General features: G+C 40.7%; 1 protein-coding gene across 1 annotated transcript in view; it reads left to right on the top strand.

The window, feature by feature from the left end:
- The first annotated feature begins 1294 nt into the window (after nucleotides 1-1294).
- Nucleotides 1295-19758, top strand: part of tsc22d1 (TSC22 domain family member 1) — a 53438-nt gene continuing 34974 nt past the window's right edge. The window contains 1 exon segment of the mRNA NM_001030364.3: nucleotides 1295-4055. Within this exon segment, the coding sequence (NP_001025535.3) occupies nucleotides 1309-4055 (2747 nt within the window). The 5' untranslated portion in view covers nucleotides 1295-1308.

Genomic DNA, 19758 nt, shown 5'->3' with positions numbered 1-19758 from the left:
CACCAGGCAGAGCCATGTGTAACACTTAGGAAAGAAAGAACTGAGGCACGGAAGCCCACCAGGGACACAACAGGTGCAAGAGGAAAGCTTCTCCTGACAGGACTACCTGCCCAGCCACATTTTCTTTCTATGACTACTCGACTCCATTGGCAGACAATGCGGCCACGTGGCTAGGGCACAGCACAATAGCTTCCCAGCCACATGCACTCAGCCGGTCCCACATACACACTGGACACGTCTTCCCCAGTCCTGCATTAACGTCACCACTGCCGAAACCCTCGCCCTACACTCCTCGGAACCTTCCGCCACCAATCGTACAGCCTACTGCGTCATCACCAGGCCCCGCCCCCATTCTCCCCTCCCCACTTGCCCAGTTGCTCAGTTCTTTTTTATCAGCGTTCCACAAAGTAGCAGGCGCGCATGCGCGGCGGCCATTTTCCCATACTTCCTCCCGTCAATGCAGTTCTCCGCCCCTTTGACAAGCTGCCTGCCCGGCTCCCAGCAGCTGTCCTCCAATGCCGTGTGAGATTAAAGAGGAGGAGGGAGGGACAGGCGCTGTGTAACAGGGAGCCTGAGCCGAGAGGCACTGCTAGAGAAAAGAAAGGCAGAGTCACGGGGGGAAAGAGACACTAAGAGGGGAGCTTATTAACAGCCGGTCGCTCCCAGCTACTGCTTCGGCTTCCACTCGCCCCCCTTTTCCGTGCCGGAAGGGTGATTTTGGAGTAGCCGAACTGAAAGCAGCCGTTGCCAGCTAGCGCATCCCTATACGGCTAGCGTTCGGCCCCTGCTATACGGATTGGGCCGCTGCCGGGCCCCGGGCACGATGCCTGCTGAAGGCTGTCAGTGATGGCCTCTTCTTTTGCCGCTCAGCTTGTTGCCGACGTTTCCAGATCTTTGACCGGACGCACTACCGACAACGAACAAGATAACCGCGGCTGTCCTGTCATCTGCCGTACCCGGCGCCCGGATCCTGGGAAACTATTTGTGCTGCCACTGCCCCCTGAGGATTGATATGGAGGAGTGTCATTAAAGGGAAGGCGTTTGATCATTGTGATTAAGAGCGGAGTGGGAGGCGGCCGGGGAAGTGGCACCGCATTACATGTATCTGGCTAGTGCGCAGAGGAGTGGGTGACGTCCATCTGCCCGTGTGTGTCTCTATAACATACATAGATACATATAGAGCGAACAGGGCTGCAGCTGTTTGATCTCAGCAGGAGAGCCCCGATCCCCCTTAGTGAGGGAGGCACATCTTGCACGTTTGGAGGAGTGGATGTGGGTGGGCTAAGGGGTTAGAGGAGGGGAATTAAAATGCACCAGCCTGATCCAGCCGCAGATCTTGCTGCCAGGAAGATGGCGCACCCGGCAGATCTGCCCAGAAGGGGTAGTGGGACTGGTGGCAGCTCGGCTGCGCTGCATGGAGCAGTAGGGCCAGGGCTCGCCGGCCACGTCCTGTCTTCAGATGATTACCCTCCTCTGTTGGTGCAGCCTCCGCCTCCCGCCGCAGCTTCATCTCCTGGACCCCAGCAGCATCCTCCCCAAACACTGAATTTACTGCCCCAGCCACTTGTGCAGAGCGGCGCCCAGATCAAGAAGAAAAGCGGCTTTCAGATCACCAGTGTAACTTCTGCTCAAATCTCAGCCAGCATGAGCTCCAACAATAGCATTGCTGAAGATACCGAGAGCTATGACGATCTGGATGAGTCTCACACCGAGGATTTGTCATCTTCTGAAATATTGGATGTGTCTTTATCTAGAGCCACAGACCTTGGGGGTCCAGAAAGAAGTTCATCAGAAGAGACTTTGAATAACTTCCAGGAAGCTGAGACACCTGGTGCTGTCTCTCCTAACCAACCACACCTCCCCCAGCATCATCTGCCACAGAATGTACAGCAGAATATCATGATTAATGGAAGTATACATCATCACCACCTTCATCACCATGGACATAGCCATCCTTCCCAACATGGATTACCCAATGCAGCCATTCCCGGAGGGTTACCCCCAACTCCTGCTTCAGTGAAACTGCCTGCACAAGGCAGTTCTGATAGTGCTGTTACAGCAGTGCCTGTTGCTGCTCCTTCTGTTTCTCATCAGCCTGCTGGATCTATACCACCAATTGCAGGTAAAACAAGTGGACCTGTAAGTACTGGCATTACTCCTGCTTCAGGTAATACTAGTGCACCAACTAATGCAAATATTTCAAGTCTGAGTGGTGTAACAGGTTCTTTGCCTAGTGGTGTAAATATAAATCAAAGTTCTGTCACAAGTACAAGTAATGTAGGCACTTTACCTGGCAGCCTTAATCTGCAGTCACAAGGCACTACTGGTAATGGTAGCAGTGCTACTTCTGGTATCATGAACAATGTTTCTGGTGCTGCTGCTGCGTCAGCAATTGGACAGAATGCAGCACAACATCAGGCGGTTGCTTCAGGTGCAGCAACATCTAGATTTAGAGTTGTAAAATTAGACTCTAGTTCTGAACCTTTTAAAAAAGGCAGATGGACGTGTATGGAATTTTATGACAAAGATAATGTAGCAGCTGCAACAGAAGGAGCTGCAATCAACAAAGCCGTAGAGAGCATTAAACAAAACCCACTTGAAGTAATGTCTGAAAGAGAGAGCACTAGTGGAAGCTCAGTTAGTAGCAACATCAGCACTTTGAGCCATTATACGGAAAGTGTTGGTAGTGGAGAAATGGGGACGCCTTCCGTACAGCAGCCAGGATTTCAAGGTCTAGGTCCTCCGCAGATGGACTTGAGTAACGCAATAGCTCAGACTATTCCTGCCCCCAGTATGCCACAGAGTATTTCCCAGCCCCAGCTTGCTCAGTTACAGATGCATTCACAAGATGCCAACTTTTCTCCTCAGAAACTAGCAGGGCAGCCTGCTCAAGCTCCATTGAATGCTTCTGCTGGTGTCCAGCCAGCATCAGTTAATATACTTGGTGTGCCATCCTCTTTGGGACATCAGCAGCCAAGTGTTTCTACTTTGATCCCACAACAATTGCCATACACTCAACAGACTCAGCCCATACAAAGTCTCCCAGCTGTTCCACAACAGTTACAATACACGCATCAACAGACTGCCTCTGCCCAGATGACCTCTGGACATGTACCAGTAAATCAAAGTTCTGTTCCAGGGAATTTGCCGGAATACATTCAGCATCCACAAATAATACAAACAGCCATTCCCCCAATGCAAACCAGTTCTACAGTTGTTAATACTGCAGCTGTCCCTGTTGCCCAAACACATGCCATGCAAACCCAGATTCAGTCTTCAACAGCACAAGCTCCAGCAGCAGTTGCTCAAACTCAGCCTGTGGCACACCCCCCGGCATCAATTGCAGCAACAGGTCAGATGTTAGGTGTTAATCCACAAGGTAACCTTCCTGCTACAGTGCATCAAGCAGCTACCCCTCAAGTTGCAACATCTATAATACAACAGAGTGTTCCAGCTCCTTCTTCCCAGGTATTGCCTCCACCACAAGGAATACAGGTTGGTCCTCCTGGAATTCCTCAACAAGTCATTATTGCACCTCAGAGTACACTGCTTCCTGCAAAGCCTCAAAGTCAGCTTATTGACCCTCCTGTACAAGGCATGTCAAACCAACAGGTACCTGCTGTAAGTCCTCTGCTAGCTGCAGCTAGTGTTCCGACTGTTCAGCAACTAAGTACAAGTATACCTTCCGCTTTACCTCCAACGGCAACAACTTTGGGTCCACCACCAACAGTTTCACAAGCTTCAGCAGCGCAAAATGGGAATTTGGGTCAAAGTAGTAACCAAGCACCTGTGATCGCAAATTTACCAGTTGCTCAAAGCTTACCACTACAGTTGACACAGAGTTCAGGCCAGTTTGTTGCACCATCTCTTATTCAGTCTGTGGCAAGCCAGATAGAAGATGCCAGACGTATAATGGAGCATTCAGTAGCTGGCATATCCACTGTTGGCGAAGGAGCTTCTTCAGAAGGTAGCGGTGGTCTTCCAGTCTCTGGGTCCTTGCTTCCACTGAAATCTCTTCCTCTATCAACACCTCTTGTTGATGGTGAAGATGAAAGGTAAGTTGAAATAGAAAGTTAAAAGGTTTGGGTTGTTATCACTTTGAGTCAGCAAAGCCCATATAGCTTTCCAGAGATTGCTTAAGAAATAATATATATTTGGTATTCAAATTCCAAGCTTTAGATAGAATTTGGTTTATTGTTCTATGCCATTTTTAATTTGTGCCCTATAATCAAGTTTTCACTTTACTGTATGAATATTTATTGGAATCAGTTTTTGTTCTCTTTACTGTTGGAAACTGGACATTAGGAAAGCTTTGGTTGTTAAGAATAAATCTGGAACATTTGTAACCCTACATAAAGTGTGATACCTTTTATTGGCTAACGTTGTAGATTATAAAGTTCAAGCTTTTGGGACTACTTAGGTCCCTGCTTCAGGAACATAATATCATGCCTGAAGCAGGAACCTAAGTAGTCCCAAAAGCTTGCATAATTATAATCTACTAAAATCTACTTTGCACTCAAACATTTATGTTTTTTTGTAGTAAGTGCATAGGCCTCCACTCACACAATATGCTCTCACACTATTAAAGTATATGTTCCCCTGTAGTTTTAAAAACAATAACATTGACCCAAATTTCTCCTAAAGGCCTGCAGAACAGTTCAACCCCTAGGTGTGAGTTTTCCCAGTATGCTTGTGTGTGTTTAAACTCCCAAGTGCTTAATTAAAGCAAGTGTAGTTACAGGGAAAGCGACCATTGCCATTAGTTATAATATACTCTAAAGATATTTTTATAAAATATTTTCAATAGCAATTTGTTTTTGTTGCTGGTCCCTTAATTTTTTCCTTTTTGATAAATGGTGACAGCAAATGTTTTCCTCTTACTTTTTATTGCTAGAAGATGTTTAAGGACTATCTATTATATATTAATTACATAGTGCTTAAAATACTGTTCAGGTTTTACTTTTAGAAACACTGCTATTTTGTGTCTTCATTTGCTAGGTGTAGAGAGCCACTACTATAATTGGACCCATAACTTTTACTACAGTACAGGTATGGGACCTGGTATCCAGAATGACTTTGACTGATGGGTGTTTCCATAATTTGGATCTCCATACCTTAAGTCTACTTAAAAATCGTTTAATCGTTAAATCAAATCGTATTGGTTTTTCACCCATAAGGATTCATTCAAGTTACTGGTTTATCGTAGAGAAAAATGTTTTTGTTCTTTTTTTTTTTTTAACCGAATTGACTAAAATGAATTCTATGGGAGATTGTCTTCCTGTAATTTGGAGCTTTCTGGATAACTGGTATCTGGGTAATGGATCCCATACCTTTACTTATATACTGCAGTGAGCCATGTAGAATTCTTTATTGATCCTCTATTTCCACCTCTATATGAAATGTTATTTTTGTAATGGTGAGTTTGCTCAGTCTTCACAAGAAGAACTTTGAGCATTAAAATAAAACCGCTGGCAGCCACTTGCCATTTTATTAAATACGAATTGAGGTGTTCATGGCAAATAGGGCAGTGATTCACACACAGTGGGGCTGGCAGTGCCTCTTACAACAGATTAGGGGGGCCTGACCTACTAGAAGTATGTTGGGTTCCATGCCATAGAACTGAATATGACTCTTGTTTTCTTTGTAACAGCCAATAAAATTATGTTTTTTAAAGGTGGGCAGTCAGTACTATGTGGTGATTGGTTGCTAGAGTTTACTAGGCCTAAAGCAAACTGCACCTTTTTATTAGAGAACCTAACTAATGGTTTTGTGTGTGGTCTAACAAGACAATTAGTCATTGGTTGCAGTGTCTTCTCTGCAGTGGGATCCAATTGTTAAAAAGTATACATAGGGACTGAGACCCACACACTGGCTTCTAAGGGATTCTATCATAATCTCTGTTTTATAGGGAGCCTTTACTTTCACTTTAAAGGGGATGAAAAGTCAGAATCTTAACTCAGTGTTTATATATAGCCCTAAGATAGGAAAGCACTATAACAGATGCTGTTCTAAAAAAAATCAGATGTCAAAGCTGTTAAAACAGGGATAGGCTAATGTCCCAAGTAGCGATTTAGTCACCTGCTATAAAGCTCTGATACCACGGGCGACTAATCGCTCTGAAATGCCTTTCTACCAGCAAGTAAAGCAATCACTGGAGGAAAGGCCTATGCATCACTTTGGTTTCTTAAGTCGCACAAACTTTGGAGAACAGAAGTGATGTGTAAGCCTTTCCACTGACGATTACCTTTTGTTGCTGGTCGAAAAGCATTCAGAGCGATTTGTCACCCATGGTAGTAGAGATCTGTCACAGGTGACTAAATTGCTCCTTTGGACATTAACCTAAAAGGACAAGGCAATGCAAAATATAATTTTTTGCCTAATAAAAGATAACAAAATTGTAAGCAGCTTTGCAATATACATTTATTACAAATTTGTAAAGACTTTTGAGTTATTTGTATATATATAATTGCTATTAAAAGCAATCTTTGCCTGTCCTTTTCTATTCTCTGCCCTGGTGACTCTGACTGTTGAAACATTGTAACACAGGCAGCAGATTGACAGACTTGACTTGCTGGAGGAGACTGACAGTTGCAACATTGTTTAAAAAGTAACAACCAGGAGTTTAGCAAATGCTGCTTTTCAATAGCAATTACATCTACAAATAACTTTTAAAGCACTACAAACTTTCAATTATTTCATATTGGAAAATTGCTTAGAGTTATGCTTTCTTTTATTATGCAAAAAATTATTTTTGGGGTTGACATGCCCTTTAAAACACGGCTAACTGGCCGTGGGCGTGTATCACTCTCTGTTCATGTTTCACTTCCTTATCTGTGCCTGACTTGCTCTTATCTGCAGATAACCAATGACAATCCAGTAATCAAACTTTTGTTTTTATTTCAAGTCTGGTATAGGACAGTCCCTGCTTTTGTTTTTTTATGCAAGTCTGGTACAGAGCAATCCCGGCTTTTTTTCATATTAGGACACCGCTGGCCCTAGAGAAGCTGTAATCAAAGCTAATTTTAAGGGAATAGCATAAGATGCTAAATACAAAGGTTTCTAAAAAAAAAAACAAAAAACAATTTTTAATGAGTTTGTTTATTTGGTCTAAATAACATACACAAAGATTATGATTTTTGAATTTACATCCCTTTTAAATAAATGTATATTTTATATAGATGTAAATATGCTATATCTAACAGTCCTTAAACAAAATAAAAATATTTTAGGCATATATATTTGTTTTTTGTTTTTTTTGGTGTTACCCTGGTGACAAAGACCTAACTTGAATTTACCATGTTAATATATAACATAATAAGACAATGGCCTATTAACTGGTTACAGTTGCAAAAATTAGAATAAGAACTGGTACTTATTTTCTTCTCTTAACTACTAGTTCATGCTACCCCTTAATGGTGGGTTTTCTATTTAAATATGTGTTGTGGTAGGGCTGCCATCTTTGTGTGCATATAGTCATGGCAAGAGTTTACGCTGCTGTCACAAAAAGGTTAATGTAGTGTATAGATTTGTGATTTTGCATTTATTCTGTTCACAAAGAAACTTTTTTTTGTTAAACTGGTTTGTGTCATACATTTGTGAACAATCATTTGCTGCTGCTTTGTGCAAGTTGTAAAGCCCAAACTAAGAGAGAGCATCCGTGCATTTTCAACATCATTCTTAATGCTTGTTGTTGTGTAGGCTCCTTTAAATAAACTGGTTTCCTGGCAACACTGACTATTATATTTGTCAGAATAATCTGCATGAGATGCTATTAAACATTTTGTGGCAGTTTGCCTGCAACTGAGAATGCAGCAGATAAAGCTATTTGGGATATGTATGGGTGTCTGTTGTGTGATACTAATACAGGAATCAGACCCCTTATCCGGAAACTCATTATCCAGAAAGTTCCAAATTACGGAAAGGCCATCTCCCATAGACTCCATTGTAATCAAATAATTCACATTTTAAAAAAGTTTTTTTTTTTCTCTGTAATAATAAAACAGTACCTTGTAGTTTATCCCAACTAAGATATAATTAACTCTTATTGGAGGCAAAACAATCCTATTGGGTATAATTACTGTTTAAATCATTTTTTTAGTAGACTTAAGGTGGCCATACACGCACCGATATTATCGTACGAAACCTCGTTTCGTACGATAATCGGTGCGTGTATGGTATGTCAGCGAGCCGACCGATGTCGCAGGAATCTGCTGAAATCGGTCGGCTCGTCGATCGGCCAGGTTAGAAAATTTTGATCGGGCGCCATAGAAGGCGCCTGACCAAAATTCTCCCTTCAGAGCTGAATCGGCAGAAGGAGGTAGAAATCCTATTGTTTCTACCTCCTTACCTGCCGATTCAGCCCTGAATGGTGTGTGGCGGATCTGACGATGTTTCGTGCGACCGATGGTCGTACGAAACATCGTCGGATCGCCACGTGTATGGCCAGCTTTAAGGTAGGAGATCCTAATTATGCAAAGACCCCTTATCCGAAAACCCACAGGTCCTGAGGATTCTGGATAACAGGTCTTATACCTGTATATAATCTACCGGTATAGCCAATGTTAGCTTTTAGATTGTGGGAGTTGTAGTTCAGGAGCAACTGGTGAACCACATTTACGGAATTGATTTGTTTGATTTAAATCCATTTTTAAATTCATAAAAAGTTTTATTGTATATGTACATGATTAAGAAAGTGAACTAATAATTTTCTGCTGGGTCATCCATGTTAGCTGTACATTGGACTAGTAAAACTAGTTCTGGACAACAAGAAAGATGGTTATGAGGCTCAGTTTGTATTATTTATATCACTTGGATTTCTGTTCATACATGCTATTAATATTTTTGCTCTGTACATAAAACCCAGTGCTTGGCTGGAAGTGTCAGTGACAGTGTAACGCTTTTAAAGGGCAATTAATGTTTTTAATACTGGAGGCCCAATAGTATGTAGTTTTTTTTATATAAATATAAATATATATATATATATAATATATATATATATATATATATATATAAATATATATGCTGCTGAGGAGCTCCCGGTCGGGGCAGCCATGAGATGTGTATATACATAATGAGTGCTTCTCACTTTGCGCTTTTTATGCACATGACGTCAGGCCCTGACTGGCAATCTGTGGATTCTGGCAAACGCCAAAGGGGCTGCTGTAAGATGCCATAGATGGTCACTATTTATCGGGCTGGTAAGGGCTGTTTGGGCCTCTGTGTACTCTAAATGCCAGGGCCTATTTTGTTTCCCAGTCCAGGCCTGTATGACTTCACAGAAGCAAGAGTTGTGGCACAATTCTCTGGGGTGGGGCCTACTGTTAGGGGTGGGGGTGAAATGGGAGTGTTGGCTCTATTAGCCTGCACCTCTGGCAGAGGAAACAATTTTACAGCTACAGACACATGTGGTAATTTTGGGAATTAAGTGCCACTCTCAAAGGTCAGTGTAGGTTGACCGGCTTGCAAAATGCACTGCTCACATAATGGAGGAAGTCACCTCAAGTGACCACTTATCGTCAGTAAGTGTGATATAGCCATTTTTCTGCATGACTATAACATTTTAAAAATTAAAATTATTTTGTTTCAAACAAATACTAACTTTGATATTGGCATGTCCTTTTAACTAGAGGCTTTAGTTAAAATGTTGACCTCTTTTAGCTTCAATACATTGGTTAAACATAAGCTGAAAATGGCTTGAAGGGCAATGTTGCAAGTTTTAATTTTAACGTTATTGGGCTTCAGTAGTACAGAATAATTGCCAGCTTTTACAAAGATGAAGCATGTGTATGGTTATCTATAAGAAATATTAGTTGTGTGTGAAGTGAGGCATGCAGAGGAAACTGTGGTTAAATATTGCACTTGCACAAAGGTTTTCAAGATGCAGTTCAATAGGAACCTATTTAGAGTAAATGTTTATTCGCCTTTTTATGACTCTGCCTCGTGGTGCAGTTTGCAGACAAATCTGTTTCTCTGAGTTTTATGGTTTACCTGAAATTTTCGAAAAAAAAAAAAAAAGAAACAAGAAAACTGATTACTGATGTCAAACCCAGGGCCTCCCAGATGCTCCTCTTTCTCACCCTGTGCGAGCGCATGTGCACTACTTGAAGTTTCTTAAATATTGTTTTGACACAGACTGTGCATAATTTTAGTCATTCAGTAAATGCTGTCTGGAAGAAATAAATGCAAGTCTTTTGCAATAATGAAAGCATATCTTGGGTGGTAGCTGGAATGCTCATAGCATAGGTGGGTGGAAAAGTGAGAGAGATGGTTTTAAAAGCAGAGCTTTAGCATATCTATGCCTGTTTAGTTTGATGTGCAGGAAGGCTGGTATTGCCAAATGCAGTCCTTGCTTGATGGGATTATGTTATTTTTAGTTTACAGGCCACTGACTTGGTCAGTAGTGCTGATGATGGCCAAATGATGAGATCAGCCCCATATATTTTGAACACTGGTTATACCAATATGAGTTTTAGTGATCAGCATTATTATGCACACCAACCTTAAGATAATTTAATGGTTTTGTTGGATTGCACTGAAATTGGTCGTTAAGTAGAGAAAAATCACTAAGTGTATGGCTAGCTTTGCAAAGTAGAAATTTTTCATTACATTTTGTCAATAATATGAATAAAGTACCCCCTATTTTAAAATATAAGGATATTATAGGTCACCAGGGAATTCCATATCATAACCAGATCATATACAAGTCATGGAACTCCTTGGCGACTTCAGCGAAATTAGACAGAAATGACTAAACACAGCTTATAACATCGCTAAACATTGTTTATAAGGACATATTTTACAGGATATTCATAGATCCTGTGTATTCATAACGCCTAGTGATGTCATCTGTTATAATCAGCGCTTGATGATATAATTTCTTTCATATGACTCCCTGGAACTTGTGTGATCGATATATATATATATATATATTATAATTTAATATAAATATAAATTAAATAATCTGTGTGTGTTTTGAGATAACACAAGTGTTCTTGAATTAACTCTTGCTTTCTATTAAGGCTAATGTCAGACGAGGCGTCTAGCGTATATTTTCGGCAAGCTGAAAATAGCGACATCCGCCTCCTACCTGTGCCTGCACCCGAATGATTGAAATACGCTCGGGTGCAGGCACATGTAGGCACAGCAAACAACATGAGACTTTGTATCTTCGGTGGATATCGGCTACATGTGCCTGCACCAGAGCGTATTTCATTCATTCTGGTGCAGGCACAGGTAGGAGGCGGATGGAGCTGTTTTTGGCAAGCGATTTTCAGCTTGCCGAAAATATACTCCAGACGCCTCGTCTGACAGCCTAAGATGAATATAGACCAGACAACTAAATACAAAAAAGTAAATTAAAGGCCATGTGTTAGCATTTATTTTTTGTTCCTATATAAAGTCAGTGATTGTTTCTTAGATTTCAGCTGCTTACCTATGCCATCTAAATATTCATGAAATAGGTAAACAACGTTTGCCAAATTTTGGGCTAGAGGGCAAATTCTCAGCCTGCGGAAGGAACAGGTATAAGCAGCGTACAGGCATAAACAGCATATTACAGCCTGCTCAAACAGTTTCTGGCTGAAATACGTTATGTGTACCTGCATGCGGCTGGAGAAAATGCTTCCAGGTGCAGGCAAGGCAGGAAAACGCAGGATGAGAATCAGTCCTGTGTGGCACTAGCCTTAAAGGAACCAAAATCTGTTGGTCTGTTGTTATTATTACCACCTCCGCTATAATATATATGTGTGTATGTATATATATATATATATATATATATATATAAAACAGTCCACACGACAGCACCACACTCCAAAATCTGCTGCTCTGCAGTTGCCCCTGTGCACGGGATATCATATAAATATCAAAATAAAACAGCCAGCACCAAGGGTCTTTGTGTTTCAAAAAATCTCTCGTGTATTAAAATTGCATGTACAACCGACGTTTCGGTCCCTTTGAAAAAGGTCCCAAAAGGGACCGAAACGTCGGTTGTACATGCAATTTTAATACACGAGAGATTTTTTGAAACACAAAGACCCTTGGTGCTGGCAGTCAGTCATAATTCAAGGTGCAATCAAAAAAGGAGTTTATTAGTCCAACGTTTCAGTTCCTGACGAAAGTTCCAGTAGGGAACTGAAACGTTGGACTAATAAACTCCTTTTTTGATTGCACCTTGAATTATGACTGACTGCCAGTGATTATCTTCATGGAAATCCTGTGAGTGCCGACATTCTGTATTCTCTCTCTCTCTCTCTTTTCAATTTTTTATGTTTATTGTGGTACAACTCCTGTGCGTTACTGGGTGTAGAGTCTGCCCTAGTCTCATTGAATCTGACAAGTTCAAGATCAAATCCAGGATTGCACTGGCCTGGCAAAGTACATGAAGAAAATGGTTCTCCTGGTGGGCTCAGTCCAGGGCAATTCTCATGAGGCCTTTCTTATCAACTTAGGTAAACTTTGTACAAGTTGGCACTGTCGCTATCTAATTTTTGCAAAAATAGGGTCTAAATACCAGGTTTTGTGGTGGTCTCTAGCAACCTAAGTCCAGTACTAATCTCATCTGATGTCTTTCTGCCCTCCCACCTCTACTTGGAGATTCATTGATCTGAAGGGAAAATACTGGAAATGTATTGCAGTCAATACACCACCATAAGCATTTGCTGTAGTACTGTGCTGTTGTGCAAGATATTTTCATTGGTGGTATTGCGTTTTGTGTTTATTTAACTTAGCAGGAATATAACAATTGTGACGTTGGAAAAGCTAATTAATGGGAGCTGGTCATCTACTGATAGCAACACTAGCGTGATGTTACATTTTGAGGAGTAACACGTAACAGTGTGCAAATCTTTTTCCTAGTACCGGAATGTGTTTCGTGACAGATAAGACCCTGACTCCTGTATATCTGCACATGAACCTGAAACTTAAGAAACTCAAGAGCTTAGTGTTTTGTAATGTTTCTTAAAGTGGTGCACACATCACTGGTCTCCAGTGTCTTAACTTGTCTTTTTTATTATACAAAGGCAGCAAGCTATGATGCAGAATAGCTCAAAAATAATAAAACAATTTAATGCAGGCTAAAAGAGAATATTGTGTATTCTAGGATGTTGGTGGGTTGGGGTTAGAACAGTGCTGTTTAACTTATTACATGTAGTGAGCTGTTAGCATGTTCAAGGGCCGGATTAAAATAAAATATCATACATTGAAGTGTATGGAGCCTTTAAATAGACTGGGGCCCATAAAAATCTTTTGGAGGGCCATATTAATGTGCCACTAGTCAAAGTTGACCTAAAGCTTTTAACAACTATTTTATAATTTCTGCTCATTTCATTATATAATAATAATATTAAGGGTGTTGTGTGAATTACATTATTTAGGGGTGTGATTCCTAATTCTTTTATATTGCTATTAGGTGCTAGTCATATATTTAGAGCAAAGTGGTGCTGATGTACTAAAGAGAATATAGTATGGCAAAGACTTGGGTTTGCAACCTGATTCTAATAGGGTGTTTATTAGAGGCCAGTCACAAAAATTATATTTAAATAGGCTGAAGTGTTCTTTGTATATTTTAAAGACTGCTAGCTTTTTTATATGATTGACATTACAGGAACAGTGACACCTAAAAAGGAAAATGTTTTAAAGTAATTAAAGTTGCCCTGCAATGGTAAAAGCTGTGTGTTTGCCTTAGTCACACCACTGTCATGGTTAGGGCCTCCTTTTTGTAAGTCACACCAGGAAAACCTAAAAAAAAAACTTACTCCTTCCAGGGTCAGGTTAGAAGTGTCTGTCCATGTAAGCATCTCCACTTACATGTTATCAATAAAACTTTCTCTTAAAGCAACATCAATGTCTCTCTCTTAGGGGTCCGTTAAAAACTCCACAACGGGCAACATACTATTGTCTACTTTATAGAAATAAATGCAAAGATCTGCTCCTATAACACTGTTGTAATGGAAATTGTAGATTTCCAACACATTTCCCTGACGCTTTACAGAGATAAATGATGCATGGTTGTTCTAAATAGCATGAGAGAATTTGAAGCTATTTCACCATCTAGTCAAATGCTATTCTTACATAAATATTTATTATCTGTCCTTTAGACCGATTTGGCAGCTTATCTGCCTGTGTATGGGCACAAACGACAGGCCTGCCCGACCGACCGACATATGCCCTGAAATTGTCCAGATCTCAATTGGGCAGGTTTGATTTTTCCGTCAGATTAGGGACTGCATTGGCTCATTGATGTGGTCCCCAAACCAAATGCCCACCCATAAGTGTAGATATCAGGGAAACCTCGCTAAGCGAGCGGATCTTACCATGTATGGCTACGTTTAGTAGAAAGAAAGTAGAAAGAAATTGCTGGGCCTAGAGTTATACAAATATAAGTGACTAATTCTAGGACCAGCAATTTCTTTTCTACTTTCTACATGCCTCTTCATGTAACGCTAACAGCCTCTGCTTTGATGGGCTGCATTATTTGTTGCACTTTCAATGCTTCCATTTTTTTCTTTTATGCTCAATTTTGTCTTTTTATCATTGTTACTTATGCAAATAGTAACATAGTAATATTAAGATTCCTATCTACTTTTATGATGACGCCAGCTGTGTATTTTGGGAAAGCTGTAATTATCAATAAATAGACCAGTAACTGGAAAAACCAGTTTAAATTGCTTCTTTAGAATTCTGTTGATTAATATGAAGATGGCGTGGCAAATCTGGGAAACATAATGCTTGAGAACAGTGATAAACCAAGGGTTGTTTTATTTACAAACAGCAAGGGTGTACAGATTCGGGATATATTATCTGGGAATGCCTAGGACCTGGGGTTTTCCCACATTATTAGGGATCTTTCCATAATGTACTTCACCAGTGCTAAAAATCATTTTAACATTAAATAACCCAGTAGGATTATTTTGCCATCATTATGGATTCATGTAGCTTAGTTACCATATACCAAGTACATGCTACTGCTTTATTACAGAGAAAAAGGAAATATTTTTTTTTATTAAAATTATTTGCTTAAAATTGACTATATGGAAGATGACCTTCCTTTAATTTGGAATTTTCTTGATACTTTTATTTGGTTGTTGCAGACCAGTTAATTGTAGAATGATTGCAAAGTTGCTGCCACTATTTTACCATTTGTCCCAATTTGTACAGACAGCAGTTTGAAAGCATGTGTGTTATTTGTTGTGTGTACATTTTAGTTAAGCCATCTTTGCATCAGAAGGGAGAAAACATTTTTATGAAACCTCATTTAGACTTTCAGGGAGCCATTTAATTGTCAGCATAGCCCTGGCTTAAAATAGCTTTGTAGACATCACTGAGCTGACATTGAAGATCTGCGGGCAGTCTGCCAAGAAAATCTCACACAAAGGCTATACATTTCCATTTTCTGGTCAGTATAGTAAATATAGCAAATTTTAGCTGTGAATCCTTGGGATGGCCTTGTGCACCATGCAGGCAATCAATCCCTTTTTAGCCTGAGAAGATTTCCATGTTTCATGAATCTGACTCACACAAATTAGTGATTGCAATGATAAAACTAATTTGGGTCTTATTTAAAAGAAAATGTGCAAGGCTCACTATTATAAGTCCAATATAAAATAAATGAAAGTAAAATGGTTTTTCGTTTTTTTCCTTTATGCTGAACATTGCAACTTCCACTGAGATGGCCTCATTCATATATACATATAAAAAACCACAACATTCTTTCTCACTGTCCTCTCTCCAGTTTAGCAACTTGCACTAAGATTACAGCTCAAACAAATGCTGTGTCTTAAGAAGTATATAAGAAAAAGCCAATTATTAATGAAAGGGTAAAAGCGAGAGTTCACCCTTTGATTAATATGCCGCTACATCTCCCATGCAAGTGAAGTGGACAGCTAGAGGGCAGCAGTTAAATATCCCAAACCTTTATGTGGAAGATGTCTATTTATTGTTGCATGGTGCAATATCAGAAAAATATAAGATCAGTTAAAAGTAGGGATGGACCAAATCCGCTTTTTTTTTTGTAATTCGGCTAAATACCAAATTTTCAACAAAGGATCTGCTGAATACCAAACAATGTGAATTTAAATTTGGATGTGCAAATAAGCAAAATCCTGGGGTGAGAAAATCTGCACAAACCTTGCAGAAAAGAATTGCTAATTTTCATAGTCACATGAAGTACTTTGACTTTAAAGGAAAACTATACCTCAGAATGCATAATGAATAACCAACAGACAGTTTATATCATATTAAGTTTACCTATTAAAGAATCCTTCATTGCTTAAATATTGCCCTTTTACCTTGAGCCACCATTTGGTCTCTGTGCTTCTGAGCAGAAATTTTGCTGTGAAAGACCTAAATTTTCCCATTAATTGGTTGATATGACATAACATTTATGTGTGCGTATGTGTGCACCACAAATCTTATGGTCCCGGGGGTGGCCCTTAGTACTTAAAATGTCACTTTTCTATTCAGGATTACCCAATGGCACATACTTTTAAGAAATTATATTTTGTTTTAAATGATTTATTTTGATGAAGCAGGGTTTTTGATAAGAGTTGTTTTATGTGATAGATTTTTGATAGAGACCTACATTGTGTGGGGGTATAGTTTTCCTTTAAAGGGAAACGGTCATGATTCTTATGGTATACTTTCTATTTCGAAATGATACTGTTTACATAGCAAATAATTCACTCTACCATATAAAATTTTATTCTTGAACCAACAAATGTTTTTTTTTTTTTTTTTTTGGCTGTAATATTGGTGTGTAGGCGCCATTGTGCCTGAGTCTAAGCTTTCAGAAGTTTCCAGCGCTACACATCTTGCCCCCTTCCCAATGTTCTGCTGATCGGCTGACTGCTGACTGAAGTTTATCAGAGCACAAGTCACATGGCTCTGGCACCCTGGGAAATGAAGAATATGGCTAGCCCCATGTGAAATTCCAAAATTAAATATTAATTTTTTAAAAAATGGATTTCGATGCAGGATTTTGCTGGAGAAGCTCTATTAACTGATGTGTTTTGAAAAACACATTTTTTTCCTGACAGTATTCCTTTAAGCAAAACAGGGATTGTTTGTCCACATATTGCAATATAATTCAAGCTGGCTAACTACGTCAGTCATCCCCTGTTTGGGGTTTAGTTAGCCTTCAACAATTAGTTGGTTTTTCCTTATGTATTTAAGCAAACACAAAAATCCTCACAATCCTTGCTAAGCCACCCTGAGGAATTCCACTTTTTGATTTGGTTACAGATCAGTTTTGCAGCATGTGGCTTTTTTTGTATGTGTGCAGATTTAAAGGGATGATGCATTTCTTTAAAAACATTCCTAGAAAATACAGATGCTGCATGGCCAATTGTTAATTAGTTCAGATGTTTGCCCTGTGCATGCAGCTGAGTGAAGTGCTAATCAGCTTGTAAAAGCAGAAGAGGTAAGGGCTCTGGTACACAGGGAGATTATCGCGCCGCCGCGTGTGCCATCCCGCCGGCGACTTACATGTTCGCCGGTGGGATGGCAGGGGGAAGGCAACTCGGGGAGATTAGTCGCCCGCGAGCAGGGAGTTTTGCCGCGGGTGACTAATCTCCCCGTGTACCAGAGCCCTAACAGTAAATTGTGGGCATATTTTGCAACACGTAGTTGTGTTTAATGTTACAACAGGAGCCGGTACCGCAGCCTGATGAATGCAAGAAATGCAAAGTTTGGAATTATTCAACAGAAACTCTGTGAATAAAGCTTTGGACTTGATGAAATGTTGTCTTATTTGACCACTATTTGTGGCCTGTCTGACCTAAATTACAGTGATCTTTAAAGGACTCTCTGTACATAGAAGGAAAATAGAGATTTACTGATGAAATGGTGAAAGATTTAGTAACATAGGTTCATAAAGGTCTGAGCATTTATCCATAGCAACCAATTAGATTCCGATATTGTGAAGGGTCCGAGGCAAGGCATCTGGACCAACTTTGTGAAGGGGTGAAAGATTGCTAATTGAGACTAATGGTTTTAAATTTTAAATCTGGTTTGATGTGCTGGGTGGCCTAGAGCAAGTTAGGAATAACTGTTTTTAGTTGTGATATTCATTTTTATACTTACAGCAGTCTACTCAGATGGAATTGATTGTTATGGGTAAGTGCCCAAGCACAATTTGGCACCTTCGTTATTAAATTAGCCCCGCTATTTGAACATAAAATGGAATTGCTTTATCAAATATGCAGTAAAACATATAATATCAAAGTTTAAGTAAGTAATCAGTGTAATTCAATTCAGATGAGATGATGATGTGTTTTTCATTATGTATACATTTCAACATTGGTTTGAACCTCAATAAGTTTCTGACTGCACAGCGAGTTTGGGAGCTGCTAGCGAGTTTTGCATGTAATCTAAAGTGTTGCATGTAAATTTAAGTGTATAGCAGGCGTTTAAAACAAAAAAGGCGTTTGGGGTTTACTGTGCATGCTGGGAGTGCTGGTTGAAAGGAGAAAGTAAGTGCAATTAACTAACTGCTGTGTGACTTGTAAGTGCTACCTGGCTGATTGAGCATACTAATTAAGGGGGTGGAGTAAATCTGGTAAATTCTCAACAGACATTTGGCTGTTTGGTTTGAACCTCAATAAGTTTCTGACTGCACAGCGAGTTTGGGAGCTGCTAGCGAGTTTTGCATGTAATCTAAAGTGTTGCATGTAAATTTAAGTGTATAGCAGGCGTTTAAAACAAAAAAGGCGTTTGAAACTTAAAAGGCACTATACAAGGGATTGCACTCGGGAGACTGTAAGTACCCAGTTGCAATATGAGTTGCAGTATGATTGCTGGTGTTACTCAGTGTGCATCTTGTCGCATGTATGTGGTCCTGGAGCAGCAGTTCCATGCAGCATTTACTTGTGAGAGATGCAGGTGGGTTTTCCTCTTGGAATCTGAGGTGCAGAATCTAAGGGGGGAACTGGCAGCACTGAGGGCAGCTGCAAACATGGGGGAGAACAGGAGGCTCACTGAGCAACCACTGGCAGGGGCCGGTGTAGTGGGGGGGGGAGAAGGGACAGTGGAGGTTAATGAGGGAGACAAATTTGTAACAGTTAAGAGGGGCAGTAGGGGACACAAGGGTAGGGGGGCTGGTTCAAAGCTTGTACAAACCAACAGATTTGCCGCGTTAGGTGAAGATGCTGGGGAAGGCAGCTCTGAGCTGGCGTGTATGGAGCAGGCTGACTCTCAGAGCACCCTGGGAGCCGGCACCTCTAATACAGGTGGGGGGAGTAGTGCTAGGAAGGGAAGGCAGGTTATAGTTGTAGGGGATTCAATCATTAGAAAGGTGGATAGGGTAATTTGTCGCAAAGACCCTACATGCCGAACTGTGTGTTGCTTGCCTGGTGCTAGGGTTCGGCATGTGGTGGAACGAGTGGACAGATTGTTGGGAGGGGCTGGGGAAGACCCGGCGGTCTTGGTACACATAGGTACCAATGACAAAGTTAGAGGAGGGGGGGAAGTCCTCAAGAACGATTTTAAAAAGCTAGGTGCGAAGTTGAGGGCGAGGACTTCCAAGGTAATTTTCTCAGAGATATTACCTGTGCCACGAGCAACATTAAGAAGGCAGCGGGAGCTCAGGGAGATTAATGCGTGGCTGAGAGATTGGTGCAGGGAGGAGGGCTTTGGGTTTCTCCAGAACTGGGCTGATTTCTCAATCGGCTACAGGCTCTTTGCCAGGGATGGGCTGCACCTCAATGATGATGGGGCAGCTGCTTTGGGGGAAAAGATGGCTAGAGGGTTGGAGGAGATTTTAAACTA

This window comes from Xenopus tropicalis, chromosome 2 (genome assembly GCF_000004195.4).
Source record: "Xenopus tropicalis strain Nigerian chromosome 2, UCB_Xtro_10.0, whole genome shotgun sequence".
Lineage (NCBI taxonomy): Eukaryota > Metazoa > Chordata > Amphibia > Anura > Pipidae > Xenopus > Xenopus tropicalis.
Note: the sequence above shows the minus strand (reverse complement) of the source record. Positions and strands in the feature narration are given on the sequence as shown.